This window comes from Labrus mixtus, chromosome 9 (assembly GCF_963584025.1).
Source record: "Labrus mixtus chromosome 9, fLabMix1.1, whole genome shotgun sequence".
Taxonomy (NCBI): domain Eukaryota; kingdom Metazoa; phylum Chordata; class Actinopteri; order Labriformes; family Labridae; genus Labrus; species Labrus mixtus.
In genome coordinates this window covers 21,792,926-21,819,397 of record NC_083620.1, presented here as the reverse complement: position 1 = coordinate 21,819,397, position 26,472 = coordinate 21,792,926, and the positions used below count along the sequence as shown (strand labels likewise).

Genomic DNA, 26,472 nt, shown 5'->3' with positions numbered 1-26,472 from the left:
CAGGATGCTGCCTTCATGGTGTCACTGCTCTGTGGCAGCTGTATGATAGTTTGAGCTGCTGACCTCCAGGCTTTCATGTAGAAGCACCTGCCTCTGAACACAGGTTGAGGTTGAGTCCTCTGAAAATATATCAACAGAATGTCGTGTTTTAATGTAAATTTGTGAAGTTTTTCACAAAATGATTCAATCAAAACACCGACATAATCCTAAACAAGTGCAGTTTTCCCTCCTGATACTTATATATATGAATTCAATTAAACATTACAGTATACAGGAAACAGAAGTTACTGGAGTTCCATTGCACCAGTCAGTTTACACATTAAATAAATGTTGTTCTTTCATGCAGATTGATTCTTGTCACCTAAGTTCATTTCTAGTCTTTAGTTTGCAACGATTTCAATGATCAAATTACTCTTTAAGTTGTTTTTGTTCAAGCAAAAATGCCCCAAAAGTTATCGCCTCTCCGCCCCGTCAAGGTTCAAGATCTTTCCAAAATTGAACAGAAATTATGAAGTGATAACAGAGAGAATCTTAACATGAAACTTCCTGATGATATTCATTAAATGTGCTGATTATTTTCCCAATAAGTTATTTTGTCCACAAAGCACTAACCCTAAGGTAACTCTAAAAATGACTTTCTTAGACCATCACTAAAAACTCAAGGACATCAGCTTACTGTGATGTAATAACAGAAAATAAACAAGAACTAATGAGAGTGACAATTATTGAGATACCTGGATATCAATCAAGAGCCTTGGGTCAGGTGTGAAGTGTTTTAAACATTGGTAGCTATGACCTACTGGGATTGGTGTGTGTTGTTAGCAGCAAGGTCCCAGTTATTTTTTGTGGTTTCAGTCTGGATCATTATCTTTTTCGGGTATGTTTGCTGCCTTATTTTTGATACCACATGTGTTTTTTATAACGTTTCAAGGACAGTTATTGCTTTGCAACCACTAACATGTGACTCTGCTGTGTAGCATGCATGCTGTGGGTCAGCAGTGTGTGCATATTTTAACACTGTCCCCTTCTCCTCTGCAGAACCACCAGTACCACTGCCCTCGGTTTCCTGTCCAGTGTCCGAACCAGTGTGGCACACCCAACATCGCCCGAGAGGACCTGGCTAACCACGTGAAGGACAACTGCGGCAGTGCTCTCGTTCTCTGCCCCTTCAAAGATGCTGGCTGCAAACACAGGGTAAGCCTGCCTAGCATCACTTAACCTTTAAAATATTCAGTCTCTGGAGGAACTGTTAATATATGGTTATCAACCGGCGAGCTTGTTTGTCTTTGCCTCTTTTTTTTTCTTTTTTTCATTATATATCCTTCATATCGGTGCGTGTCCAAAGGAATGATCTTCGTCTTTTCAAACATACAGTGCCTGCAGGGTCTATTTTAATGAGAGCAACACTCATATATTCTGTCCATGCAATTCGGGTCTATTTCTGAAGCTGACGTCAATTTAAGATGTGGAGACGCTGGAGGTAGAACGGTGGATTTGCATCATACTCTGTGTGCTGTAAGCCTCCAGAAAGCTTGATATATAACATTTACAGATGGCTTGATGGAATGCAGTTATTATATAATATAATAAGCCGTGTCTTTGAAATGTTAAGTGTATGGCTCAGAAATAGATGATCTGTGGAAGCAGTGTCCTTTGATCACTGTATGTCGTTATGTGAACCTGTACAGGTGCTTTCTTTTGACATGAGTAGATCAGAAAAGCATCCAATTATAGTTTTCAAATCAAGTTCTCCACTAAATTCACGTCTCTTCTTCTGAAAGTCAAATAGAACACAGAGACATGATGTCACATTACAACAGCAAGACTCTCTATTAAGCCCACAGACAACATGTATCCATATACTGAAGCCCACAGCCAGAAAAACTGGGGTGCATGTACTTATTTTTTCTTTTTTTTTTGTCAATCTCCACCAGATTGTTTGTGCTGTTGAATATAAAAATTATGCCATCTTTACTTTATTTCATGATCTTATATTTGATACGAATTTGACTTGAATAGTTGAGCTCCAGGTCAGGATGTCTTAACCGGCCAAAAGAGATTTTTTTATACTTTTCTTTTCTTTTTTTTTTACGTCTGGACCTCTGTCAGTTTCACATATTCCTCTGACTCTTCATAGTATATTTAAGCATTATTAACACCTTCAGTTATGTTTCCAAGATGCAGACCACCAATTTTTATTGTTTTTTTTTTTTTTAAATGGTGCTCAAATGTTTATCATGCTTTATGACTTGACTTAAAATGGTAAAAACATTATTATTATCAAACATTATTATTTTTCTATATTTGTTGGCAGCTTGATATATACTGATGAGAAGAATAATTTGCAGCAGAAAGCAATGGTGCACAAAATATTAAAGCAATCTAAAATCTTTAAGGACCATCTTTTTGTGGAAAAAGAAATCATAGATAATAGCTAAACATCTGTATTGACTATGAAGCAGCATCATTTATCCTTATGCTTTCTTTTGGCAGTGCCCCAAACTGGCTATCGGACGTCACCTTGAAGACACCACTAAGTCTCACCTGACTATGATGTGTAACTTGGTGGGGCGTCAGCGGCAGGAGATCCTGGAGCTGCGGAGAGAGATGGAGGAGCTGTCGGTCAGTCATGACGGCGTTCTCATCTGGAAGCTCAACGACTACTCGCGCAAACTCCAGGAGGCCAAAGTCAGAAGCAACCACGAGTTCTTCAGCCCGCCCTTCTACACCCACCGCTACGGCTACAAGCTGCAGGTGTCGGCCTTCCTGAACGGTAACGGCAGCGGGGAGGGCTCCCACCTCTCAGTCTACATCCGCGTGCTCCCCGGAGAGTACGACAGCCTGCTGGAGTGGCCCTTCTCCTACAAGGTCACCTTCTCAATCATGGACCAGAGTGACCCCTCGCTTTCCAAACCCCAGCACATCACTGAGACCTTCAACCCCGACCCCAACTGGAAGAACTTCCAGAAGCCCAGCAGCAGCCGCAACTCGCTGGACGAGAGCACCCTAGGCTTCGGCTACCCCAAGTTCATCTCTCACGAGGAAATAAAGAAGAGGAACTACGTCCGAGACAACTGCATCTTCGTCAAGGCTTCTATAGAGATCCCCCAGAAGATCATGGCTTAAGAAAAACCCCTTTTTTCTCTTTTTATGAAGGAGAAAGAAGGATTAGGAATGGAACTGACACTTAACCTTGAAAACTTCTACACACTTACCCTTTAGATACCTTGCAGCCTCTCCACCACAGAGCTTGAAGCGAGTCTGTTTGGCTGTGTGAGCTGGAGGAACTGGATATATCACAGAGGAGAAAGTGTTTGGTCTGCAGAGCCATCACTCTCTGGTCTTTCTTTTTTCATTTGTATCTGTTTGCTGACCTTTTATCACAGTCTACGACAAAAAAAGCCTTGGAAATCAAACAGTGCCTAGAGAGTTTATCTTAAGTTATATTTTTGTTGTTATTTCCGCAGTAGAGATGTTAAAGATTATGGAAAAGATATGAAATATGGGTGAAGGGCTTCTCTAAGCCTCTGCACTTATAGAGACGGTTAGAAGCTGGTTAGAGACGTCCCGTTGGGGTGATCCGAAGAAGAGGGAGCTCAGCAGACTCAAGCTCAAGCCCAACTGCCTTTTGTTTACATGCTCATACAGTATACACCCTCTGAACCCTCTACAAACAGAGCCCTCGTGAGAGACTTCTGATGTTTGTGTACACACAAACTCCAATCGATGCTTTTGAGTGAGAAACTTGCAGCTTCAATCAATTTTTTTTTTTTTTTACTGAGTTGCTCTAACATTTTGGATGAGTTGAATAAGAAGATCAATACCATTCTCATATGTGTCTTCTGAATATGAGGCGTAATCGAGCATATTGTTTACCTAGCGTAGCACAATAAATGAAACTATCTCAAGCTCAATCATTGAAGCTCTATCCGAACAAAAACTGAAGTGTAAAAATCTGATTTCTTGATTTGCAGAGGGATATACTTTTTGAATCGGGAGTAACTTTCTGAAAAATAATTCATGCTAGCTGTTTCTGCTTTTTCTAGTCTTCATGCTAACTAGGCTAAGCTAACTTCCTTTTGGCAGTAGCTACATGTTTTTCAATCTCAACAAAAGTGAAATGGAGTATTGATAACACGTTTATTAATGGTGAGATAAAGATACAGCCAGCATTTGATTAAATTAGTGTAACATAAAAAACAGCTAGCTTACCTGGTTCTGTACAATCAGAACAAAATAAATCTACCAAGACCAGGCTAACTGTTATGCTAGGCTAAGCTAAATGGCTGATTGCTGTAGCCGTACATTGAACAGAACATTTAGTTCAGCACATTGACAAACATGTTTAGTATTAACAAGAAAGATATAAAGTTGTATATAAGTAAGCTTAAGAGTATTTGAAAAGTCGTTTTTCTCAATTTTAAACAAGCAAGTTATTCATCCTCTTCCCACTTTTTATGCTAAGCTAATTAAGATCAAGTGTTGCCGGATATAGCTTCATATATTAGAAGACATGCATGAGAGTGGTCAATCTGCTTTCTCTGACTCCCAGTAAAAAAGTGAATCATCATATTTTCAAAATGTCAGACAATTGACAGTAGCCTTTACAGATCTTTGGTTTAAGTTGTCTGTTTATGTTTTTAGCCCAAAAACAATGAAGTTACAGTTCTGTCTCTTCTCGTTAACTGCTCTTATCCCAGATTCTGTCTGTGACTTTGTATTTGTCAGTAGTTTGACCCTGCCCTGAAGCTTCAGGAGCGTGCAGATGTACCAAACACACACGTCATAAAGACCATATGAGGTTTTGTGTCTTTTGTGGAGTTAACCAATAGGAAAAAAACTAAAAAGCACCTTTCGTCAGTTTTCTGATGAGCAGACAAAGAGGCCAGTTGTTAAGAGTACAAGCGCATTTAATAGTGAAGGAAAAGCCATGTGGCCTTTTTATACTGTACGTCTTCGCATGAGGGTTTTAGGGGTGAGCAGGGCAACATAAACACATGCATGCTTCATGTGCAACCACCTGGACCACATTTTTGTACTGTAACCTGTAATCTTGAAATCCCCTCTTGTTAACGGCTATGTTGTCTCTTTTTTTGGACCTTTTTTGAAAGTTGACGAATTGTCAAAATAATACTTTTTTAAGTTTTATGTTTTTATACACAGAAAATGTGAAAGCTGTTGGTTATATAACCTATAAAGACAATGAACACTTGGCTGTGAAGTGTATTGTTTTACAAAGCCTGGGCGTGGATGGTTTGAAAAGAAACAGGTGGGTGTCTCTGAACCAACTACACCTTTGCTGTTACCATGGTCACTGGTTTCTATCTGCAACTTGGCGATGAGGAGCGTTTGGAGGGACGCTGCCCTGTGCGATACATTTGTCTCCATCACAACACCATCTGAGAGGTGGAGGACTTTTGTGATACAGTATGCTCATGATGTATGTGAATACTTATGTAAAAATGCAGAAGCACATTCTGTTTTTTCATTATTATACATGGGAGGGAAAAAAATCCAGATTTTTGTCATAATACCAGCTGATATTTTACAGTGATTTAAAGAAGTGAGAAGTTAAAAAAAAAAAAAAAAAAAGCTTTTTTGTAAGATTCTGTATTTTTCAAAATACTTAGCTGTTTTATACAAACACTTTTTGTTGGAGAGTCGGGGTTGACTTTGGGAATTTTCAGACCCTGCTTCTCTCGGACATTTGGATAATTCGTTTGTACTTGTGGTTTGAGCCTCACATATTCTGTCTGTATTATTTCCTCTTAAAAGTATTTATTTTAAGGAGCTGTCATGTGACTGCGCTGATGGCGGAATTGTTTTAATATGTTGATTGATGAGTGCTTGTCAATTTCATGATTGAAATAAAATACCATATATTATAGTTGTTTTCCTTAATGCTGTTTTGTTCAGTGCAAAAATATCAGCGCAATGTTGAGAACTTGTTCAATATTAAAATGGTCAGAGTCCCCCGAAATCACAAAATACAGCAGTGGCAACATATCTGTTCATCTGACCTGAGAAAACCCTTCAAATGAGAGCTTTTTGACTCCTAACACAGCACGTTTTTCAATTTCAAAAGTAGAGCTCCAACTCAATTTCATCTAAATTCAACAATCATTGATGAGTGATTTGATCAGTGCAAAACTTGCACTGAAAAGAGTTTTTGCACGACTGCAATTTTAAATTTTAAATTGTCTTCCATTTCCTGTCTTACGTGCAAAACTTGTGCTGTTTTAGTTTAGAGTTGGTTACTACTAAACGTAAAACACCCAGGGATCTGGGTTAGAGGTGAAAGCCGTTTCTGTCCTGTTTTTATCGTAGTATTTGCTCCGATGTGACTCGAAGTAAGAGGAAGCGAAGGAGCAGAGGAAAGGGGGCAGAGGAAGTGAGGCAGACACCAGCCCTGCTTTGAAGCCGTGCCAGGAGTTTGCATTAGCTTGCAGTTTGGATGACGTTCAGTGCAGTAGGATTTAGGGAAGAGGAAAATGAGCTCTTAACAGCAAAGTCACTGAGAGGTCCCTCAGGAGGGCAGTCCAGTTTTCCACTCACTGTACAATAGGAAGACTGAAGTCTTCCTAGACACATCGCTTCTCTCTCTCAGCCTACTTTTTCTGCTGTTAAAGTAAAAACTGTTTTATGAATACAGCATGATGTTTCTTTCTGTACAGGGTCTCCCTTCTTTTGGAGATATAACAATTATTCTTTGGGGAAAAATGTTTCTCGAGTGGAGTTATATTTAATTCAGGACTGCTGTTTTTTTCTTTACTGTAAGAGGAATCTTTTATTTCAGGGAAGGTTTTCTGGTCAGAACTGTCCACTGTCTCCCTTTAGACCAGTACAGAAAGTTAAACAGCCTCAAACTTTCCTGGCATGTGTCGCACAACCAGCATCTCTGTGCTGCTTCAGGGCGATGCAGAATGAAAATAGTAACAGCTAATTACATGTTTGCTAGCTCCATGTTTCCCACGCAGAGCGGAGTCACGTGCAGCTCTGTGTACAGTGCTGCCCTTTGGCTTTGCTTTGCTTTCAGTTGACCGTCCATTCGCACTGTTAATGATTTGCAGGTACAGTCACGTTTCGTTACACACTTAAACTCAGTGGTGAGTTCACCCAACCTTTGGTCAATGTATGCTGAAAGCCAGTTTGGTTAAAGGAGGAGGTGGTGGTGGTGAAGGCATAGAAAACCCTACCCATGAGGCTTTCCTCGCTTATATAAAAAACAACACATCAAAGAGGAGCTGTGGTTTTTAAAAAGCGGTGCCATGCTGTCGTCCCTCATACTGGAGTTAAACAGTTTCAGCCTCATAGTGCAGGAACTGAACGGGGCTGGTACCAGAGTGAGTTGATGAAACGTTGTTGAACAGAGAAAAAACAAACGGGGAAAGTTCACTCCTGAGTTGGACTAAATCATCCAAAAGGAATCAATCACTGGTTGAGCATTGACCTTTGAAACAAAACAAAAGAGAACATCATTGCAGATGGTCTCAATCTGCTGAGGTAGACTGAGATGTGATTGTGGTCTGGGAAAAACCTTAAAGACTCTTTTCCTCTTAAATGTTTCATTAGGGTGAACTCTAAAGAAAGATTTGTTGATAAAATCTCAAGATCACAATGGAAAAACTCATTTGGAGTAATAATTAAGAACAATACTTGTTCCTTCCTGTTGGTAGACACGTATGGGTAGAGGGCATAGATGAACATGATTTTTAGTGGAAACCTAAAGTGGAAAAAAAAAAGAAATAAACACTTTTTGGATAACATACTTATGGTAAATATGTTTAAAATATAATAAATATTCATTTTGAATTATTACCAAAGTCTTGCCTTGTAAGCTGTATGTTGCCAGCCATCCAGTTACTGTACATAGTAGCAGTCAGTGCCTAGACGCATCACTTAATCCGTTGCATTTAAAGCATGTTAGTTCCAGCACATATGTAAATTATTTAAGTGGGAGCAAATATATATATTTAGCAGTTTGAAGAGGTGGTGGGAGGATTGGCTCATTTTCTCTCCCTGTATCCGTGTTTGTATAGAAGACCATAAATGGGTGAGATTAATACTGGAAGTCGTGTTAAATCAGACTCAGTTATATTCAATCAGTTATATTATATAGGCTAATATTCCTTGCCAGTGCCTTTGTTATGCTTTTAAACCTCTAAAAATGTCTCCTGCTCATGAAAAGGTGGGATGAAATGAAGAGGAATGTAGAGTTTTCTTCAAAAATTGGTTGAAGTGAACAACTATCTGAAACCAAAATGTTACAAACAGAGAAGCCTTTTTTTTTGTCTTGTGGCCATCGACAAAGATATGGATGGATTTGAAGAAACAGCTATGTGAATCAGACTCTATAACAATCATGGAGCAAAATGATAACAGAAAACTTGAGGTAGAAAAATAAACACATTTCCGTCACATTCATTTAAATTTCCCCAAATCACTCATGCAGATTCAGATACATCCCTGTTATGGGTTGAAATGTTCAACAAACTCTCAGCAACGATTGAGTCTGCCTGAAAGGTGTTGAGAATCAAGTAATCTGACCTTCTGGCACGTTCTGTCCTGGATTATCCAAAATCTAATCTTCTATTACTCACAGACAGCTCCACCCTGCCCACCCCTCCCTCCAGACCTGAAAGGTATCAGCTGTGAGTCATTGATCTAATTCCTCTTATCTACGCAAGCCGGCAAAGCTGCAAAGGTGTCAATTTATTGTACATCATTTGATTTGTACTGTGGCATGAGCTGAGTTACGACATGCATCTCAGACGTAAATCATTAAAATAATATGTGAAACAGGCAGATGATACCCTCACCACACGAGTCATCTCACTTAATGACAGGTTTGTTTTATGCTATGCTGCTGCAGATGTTTACAACTCACTTCAGAGCGTTGCTCTTTATCGTTCTCGTGGATCACAGACTTTATCACACAAAATTCTTTAGCAAGAATTTTTATGATAAGGTAGTCTGACTACACTAACCTCACAGCTTGCATGTATGACACATCACCTGGACTGCACAGAATGAAAAAAAAGAAATCTGGCAGAAATACAGCCGAATGATTTACTATCTGAGCAAATACAAGACAGCCTCTCCTGCATATTGATTTATTCATTCCCTCTGATGTGCATCCACCAGGCGAGTGATTGATAGTTTCATCTCTTTTTAGAGCCAGTCGAGTAAGACCAGAGGCAGTGACCTGGGGCCAAAGGTCAGTCAGACCCTCTGTGGATACCTGCCAGCAGCAGAACGATGCTGCCAGGCTCGGATCAATGGCTGGCCTGGATTACTGGAATAACACAAACGCCCAGGGAGAAGAGAATCTGGAGGCGTTCACAGGCCACAAGCTCACCCAAACACATCAAAGATCCTCTGGTATCTCATTGCATTTTCTCCTCGATATGGCTGATAGCGCTAAACTAAACTAGACTATAGTCACAAAGTGAATCAAGCATTTTAAGTTAGAACCAATAATGGATAAAAATATGAAACCACAAATTATATTTATTGAGACCCAGGGCTGAACTTCTTTAGTCTCCAAAATATCTACTGCCAAGAGGTTCTGATGAACAAGGTTACACCGTGGTAGACTGATGTTGGTTGTATCCAAATGGTACTGACTTGTTTTCTGTTTTTAAAAGAAGTTAAGTATATAAGAATTGAAAGTGGCTTTAATTGATTTTCTTAAAGAAACATAATCAGTAGTCTCTTTTTTGTTCTCTTTGGCGGCCCCAAAGGCCATACAAGATAACTGCAGGCGTGTTTTTGGATCTCATACCTAATAACATTTACTTTCAATGCTAGATGAGACAGCAAATAAAACGGCTTGTCACTTCCAACATGACACTACTGCATTAGGCAACCATCCACTGCTGAGTGATGCCAATGGCTCAACAGACACCCATTTCATAGAACTGCAAATGCAATTGGTTTAACTGGTCGTGGCCCAAAAAAAAAAAAAAAGAGAGTGCGTTTTAGACCAGCATTAACTAGATGAACGGAAAAATGACTCCAAATGATCAAAGTTGTTGTTCTGTAACTGCTAGAAGTGCCAATCAATTACTTGCTAAAAGTTCAGAATATCATCTCATTATGTTAATGCTGATTTTACATCTTCTTTTATGCTTCAACAAAGTAGCCAAAAATGGTAATTTATTTTGTGAAAAACAGTGATTTTCATTTCATTCACAGCTCTGATCATCATTGATATTTATGACATGCTGTAAAAAAAACAGACAGTATTTGACACTTCTGTAAGGATTCTCTGGCTGTTCTGATCCAAATATCCAAGAGGTGTGAGAGTCTGTCAACTGTTGTTAGTATACTGCACAAGAGAAAAGTGTGTTACTCGAATATGGCTTCCAGAAATCTGCTGCTTTCTAAAAAAAACAAACACGTTTTTGCAAAATGTAGCCTAGAAGCCATCTGTTAGTCTCTAGAGTTACTACTTTTTTCCTTCTTTGTTGAGTCTGATATGCGTGCACTTGCTACGAGCAGAAAATGTGCCCTCCTGCTGTGTATAAATATCTTTTCTTTTCTCTCAGTAAATGTCTGAGAATAAATCTCACTCACAGAGTTTGGTATTTTAATCAGCACCCTCTCAGATAAAACAGTTCATGTTTAACTTTCATGGTCATGTGCAGTAAGTACGCAGGAGGTTTGTGGTCTGAGTCGCTGATCCTGAAAGCGCTCTTCAGTGACCGTTGCTTACAAGAGCTGACAGTCGTGATGACAAATCATCCCGGCAGCGTGTGAACCTCTGGAGGCTTCCTGGTCATCAACATCAAAACCTCCGTAAAAGAATGTCACTCTGACTGTACTGTGTGTCCTCGCCGAATTCCCCTGCTGGCCAGGCATGACTTCAGTGTCAGAGCTATCCAATGTGAAAAGACATTTTATAAATCATAATAAGGCCAATGTTAAAACTCATTTCAAAATGGTAGGCTGTAATGATTACTTTGACGACGACGATGAGAAACAATGACAAAATGACCTTTCTTTTGAATGATCCAGAGTTGCAATTCATGTAATGTTTGGGAGAAAATTATTCTCATAAGTAAAATAGACATTGAACACATCATGCTGTAGCAGCTGACGACCACTTGACACTTGCAATAGGGTTAAATCTCTTTTTTCCCCCCATTTCTGAGTTAAGCTGATGCACCATTTCTATGTCCTACATTATCAACACGGTTTGAACATTTTCCAAGATATTCCCCCAAAATGCTCACAGACCAGGATTAAATTAGCTTAATCTTGGATTTAACCATTTGAACTCCACAATCCTCTCACTGCACTGTGTTGTGCCTGGGGAAACAAATCTCGTTGGCCTGAGGTCCTGACGATAATCTTAACTCCTGCCTTCAGCCCCTAAGTAAAGGCTTTCTGTGTCTCCAACCATGCAACCCATAATCTGTATGGTAAAAGGCCACATGGCAGATACAAGAGTAGAAGACTGTTAGACCCATGGGTCCAGGCTAAAATAGACGTTTTATGGTTTCTCTTGCCTATTTTTATCCCCTATTTTAATTCAACTGTACAATTTAGTAAAATACCTAGTGGGCATTTGCTTTCTAAAAGTGACATAGAATTTGAACATGATGAAGCTGAGGTGATTTCCATCCAATCACGGTAAAGCCTCTCACAACACAATGAAGGCATTAGTGTGATTGGGCAATGTAAATCTTGTATGGTAACACCATAACTCAGAGTGAGTTTGCTCTTTTTGGTTCTTTTCTTTTTTTCTGCTAAGGCATGCAGCTTCAAAAATAAATACATTTAGAACTTAATTTTTGGATTTCATAAAAGCAAAGCAGCACACGAGTTCTGCATTTTGATCAGACACTGGAAAATATATTGGATTGTTATTGAAACAATAATGGAATATTTTAAAGGTCCCATATTATGCTTTTTCTGGTTTTATATGCTCTTTAGTGTGTTTTCCAAGTGTCCTGTGCATGTTTAGGCACATCTATGTGCAAAAACTCAAAGTCCACGGAAACGCTGCTTCTCCTACCTCCTCCTGTTAGCTGTAGCATTAGCCGCATGTAACGCTCGGTTCTAGCCCCCCTCGATAAAAATGTGTCAGTGTGACGTCTTTGTCAGTGTGAGATCACTGATCTAAGTCCATTGGCTCATTGTGGCAAGCCCAGCAGCTCATGTTGAAATTTCCGAGACGCGTGCTGAGCAACTGACCAATAACGACAGAGCGGATCGGCAGACCAATTAGAGCAGACTTTGCCCACGTGGGGTCTAACAGTGTGGGCTCAACAGAGTGCAGCTGACGGACTCAGAGCGTAGAGGGAGCAAGGAGGAGCAGTACATGAAAACAGACACTTTTTTCAGACTTTAGCTATTGTGAACGTACAAAAGTAGGTACATAGATTAAATATACGAACCCTAAAAAGGGCATAATATTTAAGAAGAGAAAAATCTGTTGAATTTTTATATATTTGGCTTTTTTTATTGTTATTGAAATAATATTTGGGAACAAAGTCCCAGTAGATTTGATGTATTCTTTGCTCAAAAAGACGATCATATCAAAAGAAAGAACACAGTTCTACCTCTTTTCATTATATGAATTCATTTATGTCTCGAACACGGTTAAAGAAACGTAGCATGGTTATCCATCTTTAATATTGAAGACTTTTGCCTCAGTTCAAGACATCCATTTGGTTTCCAGTTATTGTGGTGCAGCAGAAAACTTCAGTTTTGTAATCTGTCTTGTAATTAACAATGACTGAAAACGATATATAAGTATAGACTGATGTTTGGAGATGTATAATTATTCATACATAATAATGGAAAGTGTTACAAACTGTTTAATCAATAACTTATTTCAGTACTTAATACACAAAACCCCTGTAACAATGGTAGAAATGAGTATTGAACAATACAGAGGTGTACATACAGTGTTTGTAGTTAAGTCATTTTCCTTCATTAGTCAAATAAATCTACTCTTAAATCTACTCTTATGGTCAATACACAGCAGGTTGCATCCTCCAAACAGTATAATTCAGTGTTGTATGGCTCTGCAGTAGCGATGTCACTCTCTTGTCAAGCCCAGTTTAATCCTATTACAACCACTTTCATCATCACCAAGATATCTAGATTAAATTTCCTGTGTCAACAGCGATTACACCGCGGGGGCCAATGGGATTGTGAAGGCATCCAGATGGGCTGAAGCCACTGAAAGTGATCAGTAATAATATAAGTATAGATTGTGTGCAGTTCAACACTGGTTCTGGATGCTGCACAAACTAAACCATCTGCAGAAAAACATCAGGAACTAAATCAGATTTTCGGTTAAATTTCAAGACAACAAAAAGACGTTTTTTCATCCTATTGTTAAAAAAAAAAAGGAAATCCAGAGAAAAGAGAGAAAATCTTGACCAGATGGTCCAGCCAAGATTATCCTCTAAACATGACTTCTCAGTAGTAACTCTATCTTTTCAAAGAGAGTAAACACATGCAGCTCTGTGTCAGGCAGGTCTCTCCTCTGGAGGGGGTCTGCATGTTTAGTATCTCTGTGTATATTTGTTCCTGCGCGCAGATGTGTGTTTACTGTCACACGGTCAGGGAAGGGTTGCTCAAATAAGTGTGGTTTGTCTTTTGACCCAGCTGCATTGAAACACACAGCACCTCCCACACTTGTCTTGAGCTGTGTTCCCACATCTGTGCCGTGGCTCAAATATCACTGCTTCCCCCCACGAGCATCTGCTTCAGGCGGAGGACGCTGCCTTTCACAAGCCTCTGCTCTCAGATTGTCTCATGTTTGACTCATTTGTAGTCACAACCCTAAACCTCTGCGATAACCTCTTCTTATATAAATGGGCTCCGATGGTCCAATGTAATGGGATGTGATTTTCAGAAAGAAAAAAAAGCAGGATATGGTATGTAAAACACCCACAATCCTCCTCTGCTGCGTTAAGTTACCTCATCTTGGGCTGCAGGAGCGGCCAGTTTCACTTCACCGGTGGGTGTTTTTTTGGCCATCTGACGAAGACTTAGAGAGGATGGTGAGAGGAGTGTCAGTGAGCAGAGGTAGAGTGGAGCGGTTGCCACGGTGAACGTGCTCTGTTCCACCAAGCCGGCCTCTGATTGGCTGCAGCCTGAGCTGAGGGAAGAAAATTCTGCCAATTGGAAACAATTGATGTTTTGTTGCCGGGCCGAGCTGTCCTGACACAAAGCTGACATTTATTGGCAACCAATTGCTCTTGTTTGAAAAGGTGACACTTTAAAAAACTGGCACATTATTACGGCCATTTGTTGCTGTTGGAATTGACAGGTTTTTTTTTCGCTCTCATACAAAAAAATTCAATATCAGTAGTGGAAGAGGCATTCTGTTGTGTTACCTAGAAGAAAAAAAAGCCAATAGCAATCAGAAAATTACCCTGATAAAAGTGAATTACTGCAAAGAATATTGTTGAATGCTTGAAAGCAGAGGCTACCCATATCCCCTATCAAATCATGATACCAGAACAAATAACTTCAAATTAATTTACTGCTCACGCCACATGCATTGCCAGTATAGGCAGCAAGTTTCATTATCGTTCTTTTAAAGATTTCAGGGGAAGCGCTTCTCGATGAACAATAATCTCCTATCAAATAATGCTCCCGTAGAACCACTTTAAAACACGGAGCTCACAATTACAAAGGTAGGAAGTTACACCAAATATGCATGGGGCAGGCAAGGAATTTCAGAATAAAACAGGAGACACTGTGATTAAGTCTTTTTGAAATCTCTCTGAGTGGGAGGGGACCAGAAACATTTGCAATAGCTCGTAAAAATGATAGTTGAAGTTTAGTCTGTTTGCAAGGACGTACAAGCATTGAACTAAAAAAAAGCATCAAAATAATACAGCTAAAACAAAAAATTGTCAGAGCCTTGCACCATACAGTAAATCACACATAATTACACAGACAGTTCCATAAGAGACACGTTTTTTATGATAGTAGCACCTAATGTAGCCTCAAGTTGCTATCCTCAAGCAGAGATGAAGAGCTGGACTAAACCAGTGTGAACACATTAGTGACTCCAAACCATCAGATTTTTGTTATTTACAAACGGTGTTCTTGCTGTCGGCTGATATTTACAAGAGTTTGCTCTCCTCCCTTTGCTACAAATGGCTTAATACATGTTTTTCTATGTATGCAGTCATTATCCCTAAAGAGTTGTAAACAGACTTTGACGTGTGAGATCATATCTCCTGGCTATTGATTACTCTGGGCTGAAGTCTAAATTATGATAAAGTGTAGCAGGTTTAGCAACATTCTGATCTTGTCTCTCTAAAACACAGATTATCTTCAGCTGAATGTCAAATGAAACTCTTACTCCGGTAAAATACAAAGAATTATTTAGATACTTAAATCTGAACAGTTCATACAAACAAATCCTCCCTGCTTTTAATAACATCCCATCTTTCTGTGATTTAAGGCTATGTGAAACTGTGGGACACGAACTTTCTGAACTTTGTGCTAGAGATGAAAAACAATGAGCTCAGTGTTCTCCATGGAGGTTTCTGCCTCATTTTTTTTATTACCTCCTTCATAACCCGTGTGTGAGCACAAAAAACGTACATTTCAAAGACTTTTTTTTTCTCTTCCTTTCCGTGTAAAACTGTAAAACAAAAGTGATAATAAAAAAAGGGAGCCCACTGGGTGTAACAGTAAATTAAACCTTTGTTGCTATAGTGTTCTCGTACATCATGTTAGACATTCAAGAGTGCTTATGAGGAAAAGAAACGAAACATCAAAGAATATGGGAATCCTCTGGTTTAGGCCTACATCATTTATCAGACTTTTTTTTTCTCCTGTCATGTAAAGATTTCTAATATGTTACATGAAAGGGTTTATCTATTACGTGTTTTAGGACATTATCTCTGTAAATGTGTGCAGTATTGTAAGGTAGAAGCATGTCCTGATATCATTCATTAGTTTGGGGTCTCAAACAGCCAGACAGTAATTGTAAGCTGGACACATGTAATTGAAACGGGCGGGCATGCTTAAACAATTGGCTCTAATTGCATTACTCTTTTGGACCATGACAACTATTGTCAGGCTTTAATTTGCCCCTTCACCACAGCTAATTACATATGTTAATCGTGAATAACTGGCCCCCAACAAGAGGAAGGAGTTAATGCGATAAAAAGAGGACGTCCACTGAGGTTGATTTGCAGCCAGACTTTCAGGCGTCCTCTGGCTGAGACAGAGATCTTTTCAAATTTATGGAATGGAGGGTGATAAAATAATAAACGAAGTATTTCACTTTAGGGTAATGGGTGGGTTTCGAAATGTGAAGACTACATTATTTTACCAACTATGAGAGTACAATCAGCAGGTGCTACATACGGTGCATCCATCTTTCACATTAAGCTTTTATCCTCTGACAAAGTGATATACTTTTTTATTATTAAAAGTCATATTCTTTTTGCTGTTTGTCTTCAAAAGTCATTAAAAAAATGTGTGAGTAAATTACATCCTCGGGATATTAACGTTAATGTTTCCAAGCTGGATGACTGGACGCTGTGATAAAAACAAAGTGTGTCAAGAGGAGAATACAAAGATTCTAACAAAACTGGGCAGGGCCTTTCCTTTTCAAAAGTGAAACACAAAGTTCAGCCCCACCCCCTTCAAAGCCAAATATTATACAGTGAGTGAGTTATGTATCACTCAGGGCGGTGCAAGGAGCATTGAGGACATCAGGATTGAGGAATAGGAAGAGGAGGAGGAGGTCACGTTTTCATTTCCCTGTAGCGGTCCCTCCTCCCTCTCAATCCTGCTGCAGAGTTTTGCTTTTCATCTTCCTTGGGGTGTGTTGAGCAGTCTCCCTGAGAGAGATGGATCACATCTGGAGCTGCAGCCATGGGACCAAACATGGCGTCAGTCCAACACCATAGAAAAACACACCCACAGAAACACACAATTGTCCAGAAATGTTGTTGAGCGGTGGCACCACAGAGAGTTTGTGGCTTTAACTTAACTCGTTATTTAAGCATACAGGAGTTCTGAGTTGAACAGTTGTTTCATATAGAAGTAAGGAGTAGCTTTCACTCGGCTTGACAAAGCAGGAAAAGAGTCTGTCTACTTTAAAAATCCCACCCACTGAAGTGCCCTTAAAAGCCTCTTAAATTAATCCAGAGAAATTAACATAAGCAGATACCATTCCTTTCTCATTGAGGCAGGGCAGACCCTCATGCATGTTAATTGTTCACAGTTTTTATAATCCAGTCTTCCACATGTGGGACCTGATCCAGTCTGCCTGTTTCTGATTAGGACTCAGCCACGTGGGACCAGAGTCGCTGAGAGAGGGATCTGAGGAACATTTTTCTTGGTTTGTGGGATCCAAAACTATTGTCTTGACTGGGAGGCCAAAACTTCACTGTCATGCTATGAGTTGTTTTTAGTGCAAATGTTTGTAGCCGTATGAAATGTGTGCCAAATGCAGCTGGGTAATTAAATCTGTGAAAAAGAAGGGCAAAGGAAAGAATATTTTGATTCCACACCATGCACCCTAAAATCATAAAACTGTAGATCTGTACTTTCATTGAAATCCATTGTTCAGGGACGATGTCAGTCCAGAATCGTGTCACCCTGCGAGGTTAAAAATAAAACGTTTTTTGAGCAGAACATTTCTTGCCTGATGATTAACACGTTTGCTTTCAAGATGTTTACGTCAATACATTACGTCTTCATAGTCTGTTGACTTTGATGGGAAAATTGGACTTAACATAAAAACACTGTAGAACTGAATTACAACATTTACATTGTTTTATTTTCGGGCCATGTCTTAATACGAAAAGCTGATTGGATATGTTTAAGCCACATTTGATTTATGCCCTTCAAGCAGTCCATATCTTAAAACTTTAGGAAGGATTGCCATCACATTTGGTACAAATGTTCATGATCATTAAAGGTTGAAATCCAATTACTTGAGGGCTTTCCTGGCCTTTCTATGAGCTCCACCATGTAGTTTGCATCTTTGGATGAGGAAGACTGTCTCATAAATGTTTCAATAGATGAGAAATAGAATGGACTTTGGTACAAACAATCACTACTCCGATAAAATGAAAGGCAATAAGTTTGGTGATCACTTTAATCCACTGGTTTAAACAGTAATGTGTGTCTCCTTCTTAGCCTTGGAACCAGGGATATATGTGGACCTGTTTTTAAATCGCTCCAAGTAATCAGTCTGATCCTCTCCCATTTATCAAGTTTTTTATCTGACCTGAAATAAGTCAGGCCAATCGAAGGTGCTTATTTAATGTGGTATGAGTTGAATGTTATGTTGAATACTAGGACGTATGGACTGTGACCCCTGTGGTCTGCTGTATGGCCCCTATATTGCTTCTGCATGCAGCAGACCGAGCTGCATGTTTTCGGGAAGGGGGGGGCGGGGGGTGGTTGTTGGAAGTTGAAGAATATGATCATTAGGGAGTCCTGATGGGTCACCAGGGAGCCCTCCATCACCGACGGGCCAGTCCGTCTTGTGGTTCCTCTGCTGTCGGTCACCGTGTCGGGTTTCAAGCACATGGAGTGGATTAGCTATATGTGGCACTTTACCAGGGCGATCTCCACCACACCCTGACTGAACAGTGACTGGTTTCTTAGGAGGTCCCACTTTGTTTTCTCTATAAACACAATGTAAATTTAAGACCTGTTGTTGCAGGGTGGTGATCATTTGCTGCAGCCGAGGCCACTGTTGTAAAGCAGTCTGAGGAATGTTGTTGGAATTTGGCACCTATTGTAGAGTAGAAGAGTCATTTGATGAGGAGGTAACCACGGCTAATTTGTTACGTTTTTACTTTTACTTCTGTCAAGTTATTGTAGTTTAAGTTTCTTTTTGATACAGAAAATCCAAGTAAGCTGTTAATAGACGGATCACATATCAATGATATTTTACAACAATACAAAGTTAACAGATTGAAAATGTGTGATTAAACTGTTGCCTGCTAATTAATGTAGCAAACATGGCAGTTTAACTAAGGTACTTAGGTGTATGTATTTCCCTAACTAAAAATCCTTGATCTCTCAGAGGGTTTCATGTTCTTAGCAATGTTATTTTATGATCCTTTTCTGAAAGACCCTAAAACCCTAAAATGTAATCCAACCATAACTGTCATCTTACGAACACATTTAATCCATCTGAAAATAAAATAAGTCTGAGGTTTTCACACGCAGTTACAGCCACAGCCCAGGTACATATGGCTTTTGCTCAAGGACACTTCAGGAATCCTGTGAGACTTCATTGATTCATGTGTACATTTAACACTGACTTCATGTTTGGCGTTCATCCTCTGGTTTGACTGCACCCAACATTCTTCCTTAAACATACTGCAGAGTCTCCAGCTTCTTTTGTGTCATTGTCGGAGCTGCACCGTATGATTCACACATTCCATTTATATAGACACAGACTTTTTACTGCCAGGGAAGAGTAAAACATTAAACCATGTTCAGTAGTTGAATAGCTTGGGGACTTTCAGCCTGCATCACGGACTGCCAATAATAAAGCAGAGGGACCACTTATAGACACAACGTCACTGAATTTCTCCCTCTCTAACAATGGCTGGGTTCAGTTTCAGTGTCCTGAGGTCATGGAACTGAAACTGCAAGGTGCAGAGGTGTTTTTTTAAGTAGCATTACATAGAGTAAGAGTTGAAGGTAATACGGTTGTAAAATTGTGTGAAAACACTGAGTGTCAATGGTGAAACACTGAGTGTCCAATTTCAATCTGCAGTCAGTTTTTGCAAATGCTAAATTCATTGCCTGCTTGAGTTAAAGCAGTGTGCTAGGCAGAGATTAATAGCTAATGCTTTTAAACATTTTAAAGAGTCACATCATTTATATGACAAGATAAGAGACACATTTTCTCAGTTATTTTTTGTTGAAATGCAGATAACTTGATTTTCTTTGTAAAGAGAGGGTTGTTTCTTCAACGAGATGTTGGATTTGACTTCAACAGGACATTTCATTTTGATGTCAACACATTAAGGATTCGATATCACCCAGACGTTGTTTTTTCCGATTCAATTTCATGTTAGGTTTAGATATCAATGGAGAATTAGGATTAAATGTTAAAAAGAAGTCTTGATCTGACATCAACTTGACGTTGGGTTGTGACATCAATCAGACGTTGGGTTTGATGTCTTATGGGATATGACACACACTGGATGTTTGGTTTTGACGTCAACTAGGTTGGGTTTTAATGTCGACATGACTCTTGGATTCAACTTGACTACCTGACATCAGCTAGATCTCTGTATTTGACATTACATGGGATTTTTGGTTTTGATGTCAAGTAAAAGTTGGGTTTTTACATCAACTGGACGTTATATTTTTAAATCAATTAACTTCTTCTTTTGACAATAAATGAATGGGTCCCTTCATTTCTCCTCTATGCTGCAGGAGCCACATTAGTCAGCAGAGCTTTCAGTCATGATGGTATTAGTACATGTTGCCATGCTGTAAAGATAAGAGTGCACAATTCCATCACTGATGACAGAAACATCATCAACAAAGCCAGTGTGCCAGAAGTGTTTCTACTGTTTCAGATTTTGTATTGGTAGTTTACAATCAGGGTTTTTATTGTTAACAGTAAGCAGGAAAGAGGTAGTCAACAGTGACACGGAACATATCATTTTTGTAGCACCCAAAGGATGAAAATGGTGTCTTTGTCACTTTCCCGTCTGAACCCCCTCTCCTTCTTGTATCCACACTGCATACATAATTAGAGGCTAGAGCCAGTAAAGGTGACTGAAAATAGATCGTGATGTTGATCTCAGTCACTGAGGCTGTACGGTATGTAACGCTGCCAGTCCCCTGAAGAAAACGTCAGCAAAATGTCTCACGTTTTCGTCAAGTTCCTTGAGGAAGCAGCTCCACTCAGCTCTGGTAAAATTAGAGCTGTCTTATCACGTCTTATACGTCTGCGACAGCTTCAAAATGACAGGATGTACATGTGAACGAGGATGCAGCTAATACCGGCTGGCGTGGGATCTTCGAAACATGCTTACATGTGAGTCAGAGACGGCTATATTTAGTCTTTAGAGCAAAGATCACGTTGTTCACATTCAATATCCTTTGTTCTCAAGGCGAATAAAGCTTGAGTTGTCAGATTTGTATTTCTATCACCACCTCAAGAGAAAACAGACCTTCTTGATGAAGTTAGCTGCACTGAAATAGGCCTTAAACATTCAAACTAAACTTTTCACAGAAATGAACTTTTTTGATTATCCACAGAAGAGTTATTGCTTGGGAATTCTTTGATGGATTTTTTGAATACTATGAGCACCACAAACTGGATGGAGGCAAACTTCTCCCTAAGCTGATGTTGCAGAAGTTTACTCAGATACTTGTGTAAATAAGATTCTGGTTAAAGTTAAATCCTAGTCGATTCAAGATGTTTTTTGTCACTCAAAGAAATGCCGGTTGGCTGCATTTCAAAGAGCAAATTTTAAATATAAAGACATGGTATTCAGTATCAAATAAAATGTAGCTCTCTGAAGGACATTACCCTTTCGTACTGTGGAAGCCATTTGTGGGAAACTATTAAACTTAATCATTATAACTTTAAAAAAAAAACAGCAGCTCTGAATCTACTCTGATGTTTGCTGGTTCTCTTGCATCCATGTTGCAATAAAAGTTCTCATTGTTAGTTGCAAACATTGCATTCAAGGCCTTTTTTTCATTGTAATTGTCCTGAAGCTCACTCGCCTAGCTTAACTGTAGAGAAAAGTAGAGAGATAAAGAAAAATGTTGTGAGAAAAATGTTTTGGAAACTGCAGTTATTTAGCCAGAGGATGTATTTCATTATTTCTCACCTCTGGCAGTAAGTTTTCTCTACACATGGCTGCCCTCAAACACTCAGCCACCGGTTGATCAGGCGAGTATGTAATATGTCAAAATGTGGTGAGAAATTAGGGCGCAAAGATCATGATGGCCTCGGGTGGGAATAAATCTCAGTCTGCGGAGCCGCTGGATACAGCTGAGGATGAAGATGTGGATGTTAGCAGGCCATGACTTGTCTTTATGAGCTTTGTGGGGACAGATTAAATCACGATAAATGTCAGGTAGAGGATGTGACTCACTCCTCTGACCGGGTTTCCATCCATCTCCTTCCACAGTCACCAAAACAGACACAAAACAGTGTAAATGCATTTTCAGAGTTTGTTTTCAGCGCACATATTGACACACTCCCCTCTTCTTACTGGCAGGGAGGGGGGCCTGACCTTTGTCCCCAGCTGGACGCATATACTCTTGATGCTTTGGACGACATACGGAAAGAGTCTTTCAACAGGGGTCATTAGGGGAAAAAGCCCATATGTCTTCTAACCTCCTGCCCAAATTAGGAAACACCTCACATCTTCATCTGCTTCAGTCAGCAGGTTATTGATTATCTCTGAAGAGATTTACATCCCACGTCGGGATGAGAAGAAGATTGATGTAATGGCCGTCCAGAGCCTGCTTGCTGACCTCTTCTGACGAATATTATCCACAGAGAGATTCACATGTGCTTTGAGTCCCTGTAATCTCCAGGTGAAATATTAGACAACAGGGATGGGATTGAGCAGATAAAGCCGTAATCCCCACCTGCAATTGTGAAATCCACTCCATTTTGACTAATCCAGGTTCAAATGTGGTGCTGTAGGTTTATGTAATCATGTAAAATCATTGCTGTCTGCTATGCTTGTTTAATCAGAGTAACACTGTTTCTCTATATACAGAAAGTCCATCAAAAAAGTCTTCAACATAAAGCTCCACTAATCTTTATCTATTTTAGAGAATCAGTTTTTTTTTTTTGTTTTTTTTTTCAACTGAGACTAGAGTAAGGCCAGCCAGGGAATTTGATTAATTTGCAAGCTCATATTTCTTTATTGTTCTGTCCCCTTTAATCCAGTATGGAATCTACATATTCTAGACTAATATGTGTCTGTTTTAAATTGATTGTTTCACAGGTGTTACATTCTAGACCACAACCTCTGCACAACCCTTCCAGGTTTTAGCATCACTGGAACAAGCTGCACGCCCCATCCTGCCTTCTGTCGACTCACTAATACACCAACCCTAGTTATTCTGAGATGAAGTTATGTAACAAAACTATTCAGCGATCAGATTCAGGTGATAATTCTGAAGTTACATACAATGATGGACCCCTCTTCACAGTGTTGAATTTAATGTCATACTTTATTTCACATAATAATAGCCTCGTACGTGATTCAAATTTCCAAACTGTATCTAGTTTTTATAAAAACTATTAGGAATTTTCATTTTCTGTCAATTTTGACAATCACTGTGGACAAAGCAGTACATCTTTCTTTTTTTGGCTGATCCTGTTTTACCTGCGTTTTTTTTATTTTTTTATTTTTAAATGCTTTCTTTCACCATAGTGCCTCCTAAAGTACTCACTGTGTAACCTTTCAGGGCAATGTGTAAACAAAGACTGTAAGGAATTGCATTCTGTGAAATGCTTTAGGGTTGGCTGTGGCTTAATTGGTAGAGTCGGTTGTCTCTCTACGGGAAGGTCGGGGGTTCGATCGCCAGCTCCTGCAGCCACATGTCCGTGTCCTCGGGCAAGACACTTAACCCCAAGCTGCTCCTGGTGCTGCATCAGCGCTATGTGAATGCATATGAATGGATGAGTTAATACTGATGGAAACTTTACATAGCCGTCTGCCATCATTGTGTGAATGTGTAGTTGTGACCTGCAATGTAAAAAGCTCTTTTATGTGATTGACTGTTTCGCTTTGATGGGTCACAAGGAAGCGTCACTACTATTTTGGGACCGTTTCATAACCGGTTAAAAACTCTTCAAGCCAGGTTTAACTGATAACTAATCCAGGGATCCTCAGACCGAGCTGGTCTCCACCTGAATGTGTATTTTGGTAATCTCTCTGTGAGGTTTATGAGGACCTTAAGCTTCACAATTACCCCTCTGTGTAAAGCACCTCTTCAAATGCACTCAGGCAAAGTACAACAGCTCTTGCAGAATAATATCACTGGTGACGGACAACAGCAGAGAAAGTGGACAGCGACAAGCTTTCACGCGGAAACCCACTCCCGCCATGTTTGCAGCCTTGTGTTTTTGCTCAGAGGCCTCACAGCTATGTAGCCAACCTCCCTCCAGTATTAAATAATTAAAGCTGACACATTTTGTATGTAGTAAGTAGCATTGCATGTAAGGGAGCTGCTTTTTATCCTGTGATACATTTAACTTGAGAGTTAAAGCAACTGCTGGAGTCTTGGCTTCTTCATGAATTAAACATTGTGCCATCAAAGCCCAAAGGGAGTGTAAGCTTGCTATCTGCAACAGCAGAGGCCCAGTTGGGTCTGTGTGTACAACAGTCTCAAACTTTAAAGTCAGACATAGCGCCTAAGTTGCATCATCTTACTGACTTTAGTATTTATACCCTGCTGTACTGGATCCTAAGGCTGATTTGAAACATTAGGCTTTATGAGCATCCTCAGCACTTCTTCCTCCTGATTAACCCAGATCAGCACTTTTATACCACACACTTAGTTTTGGCACACTTTATTTCTCTCTTTGTTGCTGCACAGTTTGCCAAACTTGCTCCTTTGTGGTAGTAGAGGTGCTGCTACCTTTTCTGTAAGGCCTGCAGCCCTTCCTGATGGTCCAACAACGACAGGGTCACAACGGCAGTAAATGACGGCTGAGAGGCTGAAGAGGAAAAGTAAACGAGAGGCCCATACCAGAAGAGCTCTGTCAACACAGAGGTAATATGTCTGTGTCACCAGATACAGGAGCTGGCACTCAGATGGCGGGGAGGTATGACAAGGAGACAAAAAAAAGAAATAAGAAAAGCAAATGTGTGTGGTGTCAGATTGTTTTCTTTTATATACATTTTTCTCAACTAGCAATAATGTAATAAATGAACTTCCTCAGTGTGCACCAAAAGAGCTCTATAGCCTACAATGCTGCATTATACCACTCCCACCCAATAAACATTAAGACTTGATGGTTTATTTTCTTTAATACAAAAAGCACTTTCTTTGACCATATGAGTTCTAGTTTCTTTTTAAATATGTTAATGAAATTTGGATCAAAAAGTTTGTTAGATCCTAAAAATGTACTGTAAAGGGAATCACAAGGAACTGATATTTTGAGGGATATATAAGGATAACGATGCAACATTTGATAAATGTTAAAATAAAAAGATTTCAATTCATGGATTAAGAATTTTAAAAAGTACAAGAGAAGGAGTTAGAGTTGAAATAAATAAAAACAATGAAACAACTAAAACCAGTTTTGATAAAGCAGCTACACAGTTAACTAAAAGTAAGGTCCAGATTATCTTAAATTAGCTAAGGGACAAACTGTTGACATAATTAGCTTTCAAAGATTAGATTCATAATTGAAACAGTAAGCCAATTAGTAAATGAATGGATAAAGTGTTGCTGGTATTATAATATACAAATTCATATGAAGAGCTAGTCATAAGAACAGATGAAAACTTTTTTTCAGAGGCAAAAAATCTCTGTGGCTATTTTACCTAAAGTTTACATGCTGTTAGTGCAGGGTAAAAATAAAAAAAAGGTTTAATCTTAACTGCCTATTTTGTTATTTGTAGATATGATATTGTAAGTTACATTCACAGGAAGTTTTAGGCTATACTGGAGTAAAGATTTATTTTAAGTGTGTGCACCCATGAATCATGAGTCCGTATTTGTGTCACTGTGTGCCGGGCAGATAAGCAGACTGTTGAGAGATTCAGTGCTTCCTGGGAGTGTGTGAGGAAAGTCCTTTGGGTTATACAGGAAGCATGTAAACTGAGCTGCTTGTGTGCAAACAGGAAGCCAGTGATGAATTTCAGGTTTTGTTCGAGAGAGGAAATGCTTGAGAGTTCCTCAATCGCTCCAGCACATGGCCGAGTTGTTAGAAAGCCGTTAAGTTTGTTGCAAAGCAGGAAAAAGGAGTTCCTGTGGTTGATGCAGGGAATAATAGAGCTCACAGAAAGCCCAGGCCAAAAAGTGAATCTGTTTGTGGTCATTTTATTTGGTTTGAATTGGGAAGTAGAATAGATGAAAGTGATAGAAGAGGTTTACTAGTAGAAAATACTCTCTGTTTCCAGTTCAGAGCTACAGTAGTGTTTGCAGTTCTTGGTGGTCTAGAGGTCATGACCCCTGTGCTGCAGCAAAGGCAGGTGCTGCCTCATTTTTGTCATCGCACTGCATCTGCTGTGTCGTCTCCATATTTAAGCACCATCCTTATTGTGTGACTGAGAGTTTCAACACATTCACAGCTTTGAACTAAAACATTCTCAATTTTGCCTTATTTTGGCTTAACTTTCTCTATCAGTTGTATGGCTATTTTATGACTTTATACGGTTTATTTGTGAACTACAACCAAAGATCCTGCCAGTGGGAACAATTAAGATTTGGAATTATATTAGATAGGCCCTGATTTTAAAATTACCTTAGCACCCCTCTAGTTACTGTTGCTCACATGCTTAC

The 26,472-nt window shown here is 39.5% G+C and overlaps 2 protein-coding genes across 2 annotated transcripts in view; both read left to right on the top strand.

Annotated features, from left to right (window-relative positions):
- Nucleotides 1–5,887, top strand: part of traf4a (tnf receptor-associated factor 4a) — a 37,276-nt gene extending 31,389 nt beyond the window's left edge. The window contains exons 6-7 of the mRNA XM_061046904.1: nt 1,039–1,194; nt 2,494–5,887. Coding sequence (XP_060902887.1) covers nt 1,039–1,194; nt 2,494–3,126 — 789 coding nt within the window. The 3' untranslated portion in view covers nt 3,127–5,887. The remainder of the gene's footprint in view (nt 1–1,038; nt 1,195–2,493) is intronic.
- Nucleotides 1–26,472, top strand: part of tada2a (transcriptional adaptor 2A) — a 111,466-nt gene that overhangs the window by 61,545 nt on the left and 23,449 nt on the right. The window lies entirely within an intron of this gene.